Here is a 13,824-nt window from a genome sequence, read left to right as displayed (position 1 = left end):
CAGTTATCTTTTCAGTTATCAGTTATCAGTTATCTTTTCAGTTATCAGTTCAGTTACCAGTTCTCACCTCAGTTTCAGTTTCAATAGTTATCATTTCAGTTATCAGCTTAGTTTCAGTTTCAGCATTTATAATTCTTTCTTTTAGTTGCTTTACATACCAGTACAATTCAAATGTACTGACGTCCCTTTTGCCCGGGGCCTGCACCTCACAATGCAGGTAATGATTAACAGGTTGATGATTCAGAGCGCTAGGATTCTCGTACTAGCTAATTTGGTGATCCCAGTTCTTTCGGGCATTATCATTACCTTATAGTTTTCAGTACTTAAAGGCAGTCAATATTTTTAGTATTTCATTAGAGGCTTCATAGACTAGAGTAACAGTTAGACAGAGTCTCAGACTTTTCATGTTAAGCCATGTTGGCTGCAAATATGTTTCAGAATTGTATTAGTATTTCCGCACTCTGACTTATATCATCCAGACTTTTAGTAAATCAACATGTGTTAGTTTATCTTCTGCATTCTGTATGTTATGATATCACATGTTGATTTAGCCAGCCAGTTGGTTCGCTCGGTCACATGTAGTCAAGCACCGAGTGCCGTGTTACGTCCAGGCCCAGGTTCGGGGCGTGACAAAGCTTGGTATCAGAGCCCTAGGTTCAAGAGTCCTAGGGAGTCTATGAAGCCGTGTCTAGTGGAGTTTCCTTTATATGTGTGTGCCGGCCACTCATATAAACGGTTAACTACCAAGACATCTAGGATTGTCTCATTTCTTTCTACTCTAGATCGTGCCATGAAGCTTAGAGAAATAGTCAACCTTCTCTTCCTATCGAATTCCAAACGTATTGGATGCCCAAGCAATGCGCAGGAGAAACCTAAGGTCCTAGAGAGGATAATTGCCCATTGGGGTATAATTATGGAGTACATGTTGGTAAATATGAGACTTGAGAGGATGTTAAAAGTGGGATGCAATGGATAGTAGTACACATTAAAGCATAACCTTATCAGAAAGTACAAAAGCAGTTATCATGTCTTATGGCTATTAGTTTACCTCAGTTACCAGTTACACAATCATTCAGTTAGCAAGTTTATGGTTATTCAGGATGCCAGTTATCAGTTATTCAGTTATCAGATCTCCAATTTTCAGTGTATCAAAATTCTGGTGACTAGTAAGTATACAATGATGCCTATGGGTTCTAAAAGATGTAAGTAATAGTGATCATAGCGAAATCTTTGCATATTTTAGGTCCGGATTAAGACCAAGACTCGCCGGATGGCGCAGGAAGTGATTTATCAGATGACAGTATACTCTGAAGGATAAGTTTGTGCACTGTAGTGTATTTATATGTATTTTACCTCCTAGAACAACTTTATGTAATTCTTGGGAATGGAGCCACAAGTTGGATGATGATAGTTCAGATGTCACACCCTAACATTGGTTACTATAGTTTTGGACAGAAAAGAGCCTAAGGGTAAAATACCTAGGAGTTAGAAACGTTTGTTATTACCAAAGATGTGATTTCGTACAACTCATGCAAATGGCTAGAAGATATGGTGTATGCAATGAGAACCAAGAGCAGCCAATATTGAATTTCAGGGAATTATTTTAAGTTGTTTAGATTTATTCAAATCAGAACTAGAAGTACCACGTTAGTAAGCTACTATAAGAAGCAGCTATTGATGTAAGATAAAAGATATGGCAGTTACCTCTTAGGTTATGTGACTAAGTGATTACCGAGGATGTTTATAGTATGATATGATTTTGTATTGTATAGAAAGCTTGGGTTTAGATATTCCAATTTTGTTAAGACAAATGAACTTTCCCCAAGTGCGATTCATGTGCATAGTTCAAAAAGAATGATAGCGTGCGGCAAAAGAATATGATCAGATGGTGAGGGAAGTTAGGAGTAACCTTATGCTTCACTTTAGTTATTCAAAGCAGGAGAAGAAAATATGATGCTAGTAGATGGTTAGTGAAAGGATAGTAAGTAAGTTTTGAGTAGATACAGTGAATTAGCAATTTTAGCAGAGCTAGCAGAGGTAAGATTTGATCCACTTAGCCAGGTTATCTCTAGTGTGTGGATGGCAGTTTGAAATACCGAACGTATGTGTTAGAACCCAAAGAGTTTAAGTTAAACCTGAAGTACAACGATAGTGAAAAAAAAAATCAGCTAGGCAGTAAGAGAGCCAACTACAGAAGAATAGCCTTTAAGAATTATTGAAAATGGGTCTTCCCAAGATTGACAGTGAGAGCAGAGTTAAATTATTAAGATTGTGTATGATAGTTGTGAATGCATTAGCTTTCTTTTAAGTGAATAATTTAGTCTTTCTTAGTAAGGAAGATTGCTCAAAAGTAAGTCGGAAGATGAATGGTCATTGACGTAAATTGCAAAGAGTTGCAGAAGATAAGGAAAGTTATTTGGATCCCAAGAAAAAGAGAAGGATCCACAAGTATAAGACCTTTAGTCTAAGGGGTGATGTGAAAACCATCAGTAAGTCCAGATGGAGATTTGAAACTAGAATAGTTAGCATGGGATATGAAAAAGAAAATCAGTTCGGTAATGAGGGAAAATTGTATAATTACCACAGGGATTATGTATAGCATGTGTAAGAAACACAAAGTGAGTAGAATGATTACCGAGCTTAGTTATTGATGATAAAGTGATCACAGAAAAGCTGTAAAATCATGCCTATTTGTGTGTTATGAGGGTAATGCCATTGCACGGGACTCTAAAACTTAGAGTACATGTCAAAGACTTAGGTCACAATAATGCTATAAGTGTTTTCAGGAAGTTCTTAAGAAGATAAAGTGTGAGAAGTATAACTCATGATTGAGGTAGATAAGAGAACTCTGGTGAAAGAAGTTCACCAACCAAGATAGGAGTTCGACTTCGGACTCTGAAGATGACGGAGTTGTTGTCTAGAACAGGACGTGTTCCCCATTAGTAGCTGAAGAGAAGGAGAAACAATTTGATGATCCATACGTGTTGCAGTTGAAAGAGGAGATTCAGTTATCAGTTATCAGTTATCTTTTCAGTTATCAGTTCAGTTATCAGTTATCAGTTATCTTTTCAGTTATCAGTTCAGTTACCAGTTCTCACTTCAGTTTCAGTTTCAATAGTTATCATTTCAGTTATCAGCTTAGTTTCAGTTTCAGCATTTATAATTCTTTCTTTTAGTTGCTTTACATACCAGTACAATTCAAATGTACTGACGTCCCTTTTGCCCGGGGCCTGCATCTCACAATGCAGGTAATGATTAACAGGTTGATGATTCAAAGCGCTAGGATTCTCGTACCAGTTAATTTGGCGATCCCCAGTTCTTTCGGTGCATTATCATTACCTTACAGTTTTCAGTACTTAAAGGCGGTCAGTATTTTCAGTATTTCATTAGAGGCTTCATAGACTAGAGTAACAGTTAGACAGAGTCTCAGACTTTTCATGTTAAGCCATGTTGGCTGCAAATATGTTTCAGAATTGTATTAGTATTTTCGCACTCTGATTTATATCATCCATACTTTTAGTAAATCAACATGTGTTAGTTTATCTTCTGCATTTTGTATGTTACGATATCACATGTTGATTTAGCCAGCCAGTTGGTTCGCTCGGTCACATGTAGTCAGGCACCGAGTGCCGTGTTACGTTCAGGCCCAGGTTCGGGGCGTGACATTTACCATGCATAAAACTGAAGTTTACCAAATTACAGTACAAAAATATTAAAAATAAAAATAAGCTGAATTTTCGGGAAATACAGTTGAAAACCAATTCAAAAAACAAACTTAATAACATACTTCATCTGAAAGATCAGAGGTAGGATCCACAAGCTCGGTAAAGAATGACTTTGGAATATCAATTCCAACTAATCTGGATGGCTTGGAATTATATTCACTAGCATCCGTCTTCAACCAGTCTGTAAATCTTTGCATCAATCCACTGTCTTGATTAACATAATGGAAGGGACACCTTCGTGTAGTCTTTCCTACTTTTCAATCTTGCCCCCTTCGCTTTTGTTAGGAATGACGTAAGAGATTTCAACCAAAATACTCTCGATACGAATCCTTTTCTGTATTTTATCTGGTTTTCTTTTTGCTTGCTCTTCTTGCTGTGCCGTCACAACTAACTGCTGCGGTTCAGCAGCAGGGGAAAAATCCACAGCCATGGTGGCAGATACTTGACCAACTCCCTGCTGTTCACGATGTTCTTGTCTCTCTTCACCAACAACAACGGCAGCAGAATTACCTTCTGAACCAGTCCCTTTTGTACTACCCAGCGAAAATGAACATAACTTGAAGTTGGGGATATCACTGGTGTCACACAAAACATTAGGAGAACTAGACATCTTCCTTCTCTTAGGATTTGGAAGAAGTTGTGATGCATCAGATGAGATCTGCAAAAGCAAGGAAAATATATACATAAATACAACTGATACAAAACACACATTAGGCAAAAAAACACCTTGCAATCGAATTGCAAAAAATAACTACCTAGTCTAAGTGTTGCGACACAGATGGTATTTGCATTCCAACGGATCCACTTCCATTACCTTCAGATACGCCTATATCTTCATGCAAAAAAAAAATATACTAAATAATACTAACTAAATTTTAAAAATAATATAAACACACTTCACACCTGTCTGTGAGCCAACAAATGTGAATAGATGTATTTCTCCTTTTTCATATAGCCGAATGAGCTCACCAATTTCTTTTTCAGCTGCATTGAGTCTTTCTAAATAATCATCAAAAAGCATAAAAAAGAAAATAAAGTATGTGAAATTTCAAACTGAAAATATATACTTGGATCAAATGTAATAAAATCGTGATCTATAGAATACCTTGACGTTTGTCTTCCACTGTGGTTTCGCCAAGCTGCATGCCTTTGTCGATATCAACAGCACCAGCTTCATTCAATTGTGCAGCAACGTCGAGGAGCATTGGAGTATTCTCTGGAAGGATTTTCTCAACTCTATCTTCATTCAATTCAGCATCATCAGAGAGTTTTTTAGTTGTATCAAATGAAGCACAACTATTTTCANAGAGGGGGGATGTGTGTGTGTATATATATATATATATATATATATATATATATATAAAACATAGAAAATATGTATACCTATAGTGCATATTTTCTGTGTCTCTACACCTTAAATTTCTTGCCAAATAGCTGTTGCGTCCGCAAAGCGATCGCATTTCCCAATAGTGGTACACACATCACTCGATGTCAGTTCTTCAGTACCAACAGGTTCATGATCTCCATCGCCAAACAAATTGCCTTTTGCAATATCACTGCCCAAAGCACAACTCGGTGCATGTTCTTTAGTATCGACAACTTCATCATCTACACCTTTCTTGCTTCCTATATTCTCGGTTGATAAATTTTCATCATTTCCATCTTTGCTCAGTCTATCAACACTGGAACGTTCCTCTTCAACTTGTTGTTCAACATGTTGATCACCTTCAAGAGCCGTTTCCTCACGTGTTACATTTTCATCTGCGACTTTATGCAGTACATCATGAGCAGAAAAAATATCCGATAGATGTTCGAACGAGTCATTCATCCTATCATATTATTGACACTTCATCAAATCAAAATCGCCATCGTCCATTCCATTTGATTTGTCGACAATCTTAAATAACTTTTCAAACTTCTCATCAAAATATTCCTAGAAAAAAATTACTAACAATGATTAATCTGAATACATTAGCAGAAAAAAAAATACTTCTCTATAAATTAGCTTACCTTGACTTTTATCAAAACCGCATCCACAATAGCAGATCCCTCATCCCGTTGAAACTGCTCAACAACTTCTTTCGCGATCATGCGTCTTTCTTCTTCTGCATGGCTTTTAACTTCCGTCATTACGCTCTAATATAGAGACACAAAACAAAACTTCAGGTCTAAAGAATGCTAAAGTTCAGCAAATACAGAACACAACTTCAACTACTAGAATGCTGAAGTTATTCACGAACAGAATAAAACTACAGCTAAAACATGCTGAAGTTCAGCAAATACAGAACACAACGCAACTACTAGAATACTTTATTCACGAACAGAACAAACACTTCAGCTAAAACATGCTGAAGTTCAGCAAATACAGAACAAAAACTTTAACTAAAATATGCTGAAGTTCAGCAAATACAAAACACAACTTCAACTACTAGAATGCTGAAGTTCATCACAAACAAAACAAAAACTTCAGCTAAAACATGCTGTAGTTTTACAAAACACAAAAACAAAAACTTCAGCTCAAAACTTACACAACATATTGTGTTGACTAATTCATTGTCAAATGTCGTTGTAAACGGTTAGAACGACTTTGGGTACGAGGTAATTTGCAAATTACAGGAGTTTGATTGGCTTCTTTTGATCGACTCCGACTACGTGGTGATTCACCAGTTGAAGGAACCGCATTAAGTACCTTTGAATGAATCTGGCTGCATGGTAATTGTCCAATTAAAGGCATTGAATTCAATTCCTCTTCAGTAGGAATTATATCCAATATCCTAAATGGCCGATATTTCTGTTTAATACAAAAAAGTATATTATGAAAATAAAATAAAACTAATACGTTAACATATTAACACAACTACAAAAATAAAAAATAAAATATTAACTTACACCATGATTACTGAAGTAATCCGCATGAAGTTCATTATATCTAGGCTCTCCCAAAGATACATAACGTAACATCCTAGGAACCTGAGGGACATCAAGGAAGTCGTCCTCTTTTAAATACTTCTCCCGAATATCTGGGAAGCACTCATAGAACCAAACACATACTGGAAATGGAAATCCACCAACAGTATACTCAGTTGAATTAATTTGTCTTGGTTGTCCAATGCATGTTTCATTGAGGTAATGAGCTTCTCATAAGACGCATTACCCCAAGGATAATCAGCACAAGCCTTATCATCTTCAACAATAGCTGCATACTCCTCCAGCAGAGTTGATTCATTCTTTTTTCCAAACAAAACAGACTCCACAACAAGAATTTCGATAAGCTTCACAGCATCTTCATCACTCTCGCATATGTGTTTGAAATTCACATCATCCTTTTGAGTTTCATTCCGGGACATAAAATCTCAAATGTCCTTCAAGGTCACACTCTTAGACTTCCGAAAATAGCGCTTCAGAATCTTGCTCTCTCGTTTACTTGGTTTTTCAACATTATGTGCTGTGATCCTCAAACCGCACATAATGCGAAAGTCTTCAAGGGTGAACGACACATCATGGCCAAAAATCTTGAAACTAATGGAGTCTCGCTCATTGGTGAATATTCGAGAAAGATTTAAACAATGAACTAACTTCATGCTGCATTTGAAATTCTCCATAGCCATAATATACCGAAATGTACTAGTATTCAGCTTATCATGTTGTGCAGGAGTCAAGAAAATTGCAATTAAACTCTTCAAATCGTGGTTCCCCTTCTAGTAAGCACGACAGTTAAACCAATCTCGAAACTCATAATGTCTCTCCCCTGGTTTTGTAGGTAGAGCAACAGGGACTGAAAGACCTTTGCATATTCTACGTTGTTTAGGTGCTTTAGGATCTTTAGGTGCTTTACGATTTGTAGGTGATTTGGATTTCGTAGATGCCATCTGTTAAAAAAAAAGTAAAAGATGGGAAAAATAACGTCAACACATTATCAAAAAATTAGTTAAAACTTCAGCTCTAAGAAGGCTGAAGTTCAACAAATATAAAACAAAAACTTCAGCTCCTAAATGCTGAAGTTCAGCAAATACAAAATAAAACGTCAGCTCCTAGAATGCTGAAGTTCACCAGTTACAAAACAAAATCTTTAGCAAAAACATGCTGTAGTTTTTATAAAAACAGAACACAAATTCAATTCCAAATAATGCTGAAGTTCATAAAAAATATAACAAAAGCACAAAACACAAAACAAAACTTCAGCTCCTAAAATTAAGGTATCCTTGAAGTATTATAAACTTCACACTTTAATAGCACCATCTATTTAACTCTCAAAATTTTTAAAAATTTCGAAGTCTCCAAAAGTCACTGAAGAATTTATAGAATTTTCATCAAAATCACAAACACACGTTCAAAAAACCTAAAACACAATCGTAAAAGTAAAACCTAGAAAACTAATGCACTAATCAAAGTATACCCTAGGAAACTATTTTATCATAAATAAAAAAAGGGAAACGATTCAACTAACATGACTATCAACAAAAAAAATCAGAAATTAAATCGTAAAAATAATATTAAAATAAAACCCAAAAAGTTAATGCAATGTACCTGTGATTATACGTAATATTATAGGGAATAAACAGTTGAAAATCAAGAAGAATGACGAAACCCGTTTGATTTCAAAGAAGAACAAATCAAAAACGCGAAGAACGGGAGAGAGAGACAGAGACAGTAGACTGACGTATACTTGGAGAGAAAGTAGTCTTTTAATAAATAGGGCGCCCCATGCAATTTTTAGTCCAATTTGTACTCGGTTATGTGGCACGTTAAGAGTTGTTGCTACAGTGAACGCAGATTTGTACCACCACCATATATATGGTACGGATCTTTGCTTTATTCAGAATCTCAGACTCCATTTCTTCGTCAACACGACCATTTCTCTCCTTTTCTCGCGCTCGCTCTGCCATTGCTCAGGTTCCAAACTAAGTTAAAGCTCTCTTAGTTTTAATAACTTTTTGGTTTGTTTTTATGTTTGAAATTCTGTTGATTCTTTTTTTTTTTTTGCACCAAAATTCTGTTGAAATTCGGTTGATTTACTCCTTACAATAATAGGAAATTCAAATCAATGATCCCAATATCTCCTCAAATTGCTTTTCACGTAAAATTGCTGAATAATATGCGTATAATTGCTTCTTTACGTGTTAGTGTCATGTAATTTCTGAATTTTCTTTTTGTTTGTTTTTTATTTCGTTTTTCGTAATCAGGTGAAATTGAATTGTAAAACAAAAACAGAGGGTATTTGTTCTTTAATGATTGGTTTTCTTTGCGATGAAGTTATCTGCTGAATATAATTCAGCATACAATGCAAGGCAATTCAGAGCTAATTATAATATATCCTCAAAATGATTTTTTTTGGTAATCTTTTGATATTGTTCGCGAGTAATATGCATAAAAGTACATCATTTACGTCACTATTAGAATTTTGACTGATTGGTTGACTATCTTGGTGATTGTAAACCCAGACCGGTGTTGGTCACTCATCAAGCTTCAATTTTTAAACAAGGTAGTGGCCTCTCTGTTCTATAGTTTTGGGTTATTTAATGTTTAAAATTATCCTTGATAATAATAATGTGGCTTCCAAATGCTAGCAACAAATGGTAATATAAGTTTCTCCTCTAAATGTTTTTCTTATTATGATGTTGACAACCAATATGTGTAAAAGCGCCTCGTTTATCTATCTGTATACTTTATGATGAGTGATTGGTTGGCTATTTTGGTGATCAGGTGAAATTGAATTGCGAAACAAGAGCCTGGATTGGTGTTTGTCCATGGCATCATGAATTGTAGCGGAGGCAATTGTGTCGGGCAATAAGCAGAGAGCGCTTAAATTTATTGGTATTGCATGCCGCCTTAATAGTGAACTAGATGTCAAAGATCTTTTGGCTGCTTGTGAAAATCTTGATGCCTCAACTCCTGATCACCCTGGTGAAGTTGGCGATGTTTCGAGTGAGAAACATGTTGATGGTCGTGTCGAATCAGATGAGGTTTCTGATGGGGAGAGGAGTTATACTGAAGAACACGTGCATTTGGTTACACATATTAAGATCAAGAAGGACTATTATGCAATTCTTGGTCTAGAGAAGGGTTGTTCAGTTGAAGAGATAAGAAAGGCATATCGGAAGCTTTCGCTGAAAGTTCATCCGGACAAAAACAAGGCTCCGGGTTCTGAAGAGGCATTTAAGAAAGTATCCAAGGCCTTTAAGTGTTTGAGTGATGATGATTCAAGGAGCCGGTATGATGAGACGGGTTTGGTTGAAGAATTTGAGTTTCATCAGCTGTATAATCTTAGACGTCGGAGGAGAATGGAGCATGAATATATTGAAGATGATTTTGATGATGAAGAGATTATAAGGGCATTTTTTGGTCAGCGTGAAATGTTTAGGACAGCTTATGTCTACAGGACAAGGACCAATGTCCGTCAGCCGAGAGAGGATTTAGGTTCCTCTGGGCCTAACTTAATTCTCCTCCTTCAATTGTTACCATTTTTGATCATTTTCTTACTTGCTTATCTTCCTTTCTCGGAGCCTGAATATTCTTTGCATAAAAACTACTCTTATCAGTTTGAGAAGGTGACAGATAAATATGGGGTAGAATTTTTCGTTAAATCGGCAGAATTTGATAAGAATTATCCTCTTGGTAGTCCTGCTCGAGAGAAAGTTGAAGACCATGTTATTAAAGATTACAAAAATAGGCTTGAACGTTACTGTGATATAGAACTCCAGAGGCGACAATGGAACAGGAACTACCCAACACCTCACTGTGACAGGCTTCAAAATTTTGGAGTAGCTTGAGGTCAGCTTAGTTTCTTCTGGCTCTTTCCATTCTGTTCTCTGCTGAAAGTGATTTTCAGCTTTGATCAATGCAATGACTTTATAATTGCTATCCATTATGTGAGGTTTCATGTCATCTTTAGAAACTAAATAATTCAACCTCCAGTCAGTAAATTACACATTTAATGCACTATTCTAGATATTGAGACATGCCTATGCAGCCCGACTTCTAGATTGTTGTTCAAGCTTCACCAGATATATAAACATGCAACCATAACAGGAAAACATATCTCACATTGAGGTTAGGTGGAGTTATACTATTCTGATTTCTTTTCAAACACCATAAGAAGCATGTATGGAAGGACTGGTCCAATTCGGCAATGGCCTGTGGATATGCTCAAGAATAAAATATGGACATTTAAGCAATTGAGATAAACAAGGACACGTCAACTTATTTTCTTTTCAGCAATTGCAATCTTTCAACCATTTTTTACCCTTTCTCCTCGTGAAGATTAGATGACATGGAAGTTTTGTTTGCTTTTACTATGTTAGTCCCATTTTAACGTTCTTTGTGTGAATATAAGTTTTTTTTTGTAACGGAACCATCTATTGCAACTCAACTTTGTTGAATGTTAGATTGCAGTTTGCATGAAAATATTTTCTTTTGGAAAAGGAACTGCCGGTTGCAACTTAACATTGTTGAATGTTAGTGCCATCCTATGTTGCGTGGACTCTCTAAAATGCTGCCGCACCCGTGTCGGATCCTCCAAAAATACTACTTTTGGAGGATCCAACATGCACCCAGCGAACTTATCGGAGGATCCGAGCAACATAGGTGCCATCTTTCTATTGAAGTCCTTCAATGTTAGTGCATTAGTTCTATTAATATTGAAGTCCTTGAATGTTGTCCCTGAGGGGAAGGAATCTACCTTTAAGACTTCTGAAAGTCACCTTTGTAGTTTTATCTTTCAAGATAGTATAAATCTTATACTTGTTGAATCCTACTGGCTACTGCTATGTTCATTCTGTTACATCCTATGTTATCTGTTATGACACTAATGGCCCTGTAGTAAGAAATATAATGCTGCAAATATGATTAGACTACAACCTGCTGGTTTTGAGTGTTGTTTACAGATTTGTTATCTGTTGTGACACTATTTGGCTTGTAGTAAGAAATATAATGCTGGTGTTGAATATTTTTTACAGGGTTTGTTTTCTTTCTTTCTTTTAATTTTTCGGTCATAATGACTACCGCGGAGGGGGCGGGGGAACTTAAATTGCTAATAAATTTGCATCCTTTATGATTGACCTTTAACTTGGTATAGGAATTGGAAGAATGTGGAGATGGAGAGAAAGGTTTTATTCTGTGGCCTGGGTGTTGGCATTCTAATTATTTTGAATTCTTGAAAGAAATTAATGAAAGCGACACACTGAAGAAAGATGTAATGGGGTATCTTTTCAAGAATTCATAAAGAGTGTTAAATTATTTGTTTCCATTGGCTATAACTGTAAGTAAGATCTTATTTATTCATTGGATTGTTTGAAAGTTTTATATAACATTTAACCATAGATGATATGGATTTTATCAAGTTATACGAGTTGGGGTGTCAGCTTCCTTTTTATCTAATGACTTTGGAATTTTGATAGATGTTTTACTTTTTCTGTAGCTTGTCTTTTTAGACCCTGGTTCTTACTGAATACGCATATTTCTTCATACAGCAAAGCTTTTCTAGCTCCAGCAATTTCTTTCCTATTTATCCTTGAGTAATGGCTTCCACGTGTACATGGATATAGCTGGAGACTGATTTCTGATTTTCTTTCTAGTGATAAAATAAGAATGGCGAGGTGTGTACGAGATATCGCTGCAGTCCACTTTGATGGATAACTTCTGCACTCTAAAGGCTTTCCCAAATGCATAGTAATAGGCACTTATCTTGGGGAATAGGGTTATTTATTAACTCATGACATTGATTCATGCAGACATATCTTGTGTATAACCTGACCTAATCTTTTTGGTGCCATCTTCTGAGATGGCTAGTAATTTAGTTGCTTTTTGCTATACTTGTATTGCAGGTATGTCTACTGGGTGCATGGAGATTTAAGGTGTTAATGCAACACTTCTAGTATGTTGTGCAGGACGAGACTCTGCTTGGGTAGATAAAGCAAGAAACAAAGCTTCATCTCCAGATCCAGATGTATGATCAGACATCTTTTTTCTCCATTATTGATAACAATTCACTTAACAGCATGCCATAGCGTGATTGAGATAACATAGACATGGCTGACAGCATCTAAGTCACACTTACTCATTTGAAATTAGTCATTCTTGCAGTAGTTCGGATACATTCCCTACTAAACACGTCCTCAACCTGCTAAAAGCAGGAAGTACCCATAGGAAACTCAAGGGATCCAATATATAATGAACATAAGCTTCACATTCAGTTCCGCGATTGGAACAATATACACAGATCCATGCATATTTCAGGCCATTGTGCTGTAGGGCATCATGGGAGAAAAAGGTGTCCTAGTGTGAATGAAGTACTGTGTCTTAGAAATTTTTCTGATGTGCCTGATTTATCAATGCTTAAGGAATCATATGCCATTTCTTAAGAAATTCTTTTTGTGATGTTCCTATTACATCGATGAAATATTAGTAATCTTGTTAAAAATAGGCAAAGGCTTTAGTCACAAGCCCATTTGACCCTTTTTTGGTTACACTCCAGAGATATCTATGTTCTAGTGTATACTCAAAGAAGATATACAATATTCGAGTAGAGTGTGTAAATGAAATGGGAGCGATTTTTGTTAATATCCATTGCAATCAAGAGATTATAATTCAAAATGTAATAATTTTAGATCTTGTGATCTCTTGGCCCTTGTTGTTCAGTTGAGTATTCATCTCCATTGTTAACTATGTTCAATTAAGAAAAGAAGTTACTACTTCCTACAGTTTTGAACAAAAAGGAAGGTAAAGGAACAGAAAATATAAGGGGAAAATTGTTTGTTTGTTTCAGTTAGTGACCAATTTAGTAATTTTGTCGACAAAATGCTCTGGATTCAAGGGGGAAAAATATTATATGAACTGAAGAAGCAGTGGTTTGGATCTAGAGGGTGTTTGGCTAAGCTTATAAGGTGCTCAAATTAGCTTATAAGCACTTTTCGGCTTATTTATACGTTTGATAAAGTTAAAAGTGCTTATAAGCCACGTGCTTATAAGTCAAAAATAAGCCAAAAATCATAAGCTCGTCACCCCCTACTTATGAATTTTTAGCTTATAAGCACTTTAAGTTTAACCAAAATTTTTACTATTTTATTCTTAAAATATTCTTTTTTAGAACAAAACTCTTACA

At 35.9% G+C, this 13,824-nt stretch overlaps 1 protein-coding gene across 1 annotated transcript; it reads left to right on the top strand.

Annotated features, from left to right (window-relative positions):
- Positions 1–9,484: 9,484 nt before the first annotated feature.
- Positions 9,485–13,331, top strand: LOC109242785 (chaperone protein dnaJ 49-like; the record flags this gene model as incomplete). The annotated part of the gene is made up of 2 exons (XM_019409645.1): positions 9,485–10,496; positions 12,548–13,331. A coding segment is annotated over one exon (1,011 nt), but the record flags the coding sequence as incomplete, so codon positions are not given.
- Positions 13,332–13,824: the final 493 nt, after the last annotated feature.

The sequence above is a fragment of the Nicotiana attenuata genome, unplaced genomic scaffold (genome assembly GCF_001879085.1).
Source record: "Nicotiana attenuata strain UT unplaced genomic scaffold, NIATTr2, whole genome shotgun sequence".
Taxonomy (NCBI): Eukaryota; Viridiplantae; Streptophyta; class Magnoliopsida; order Solanales; family Solanaceae; genus Nicotiana; species Nicotiana attenuata.
The sequence above is the reverse complement of the archived record's forward strand: the minus strand, read 5'-3'. Positions and strand labels throughout refer to the sequence as shown.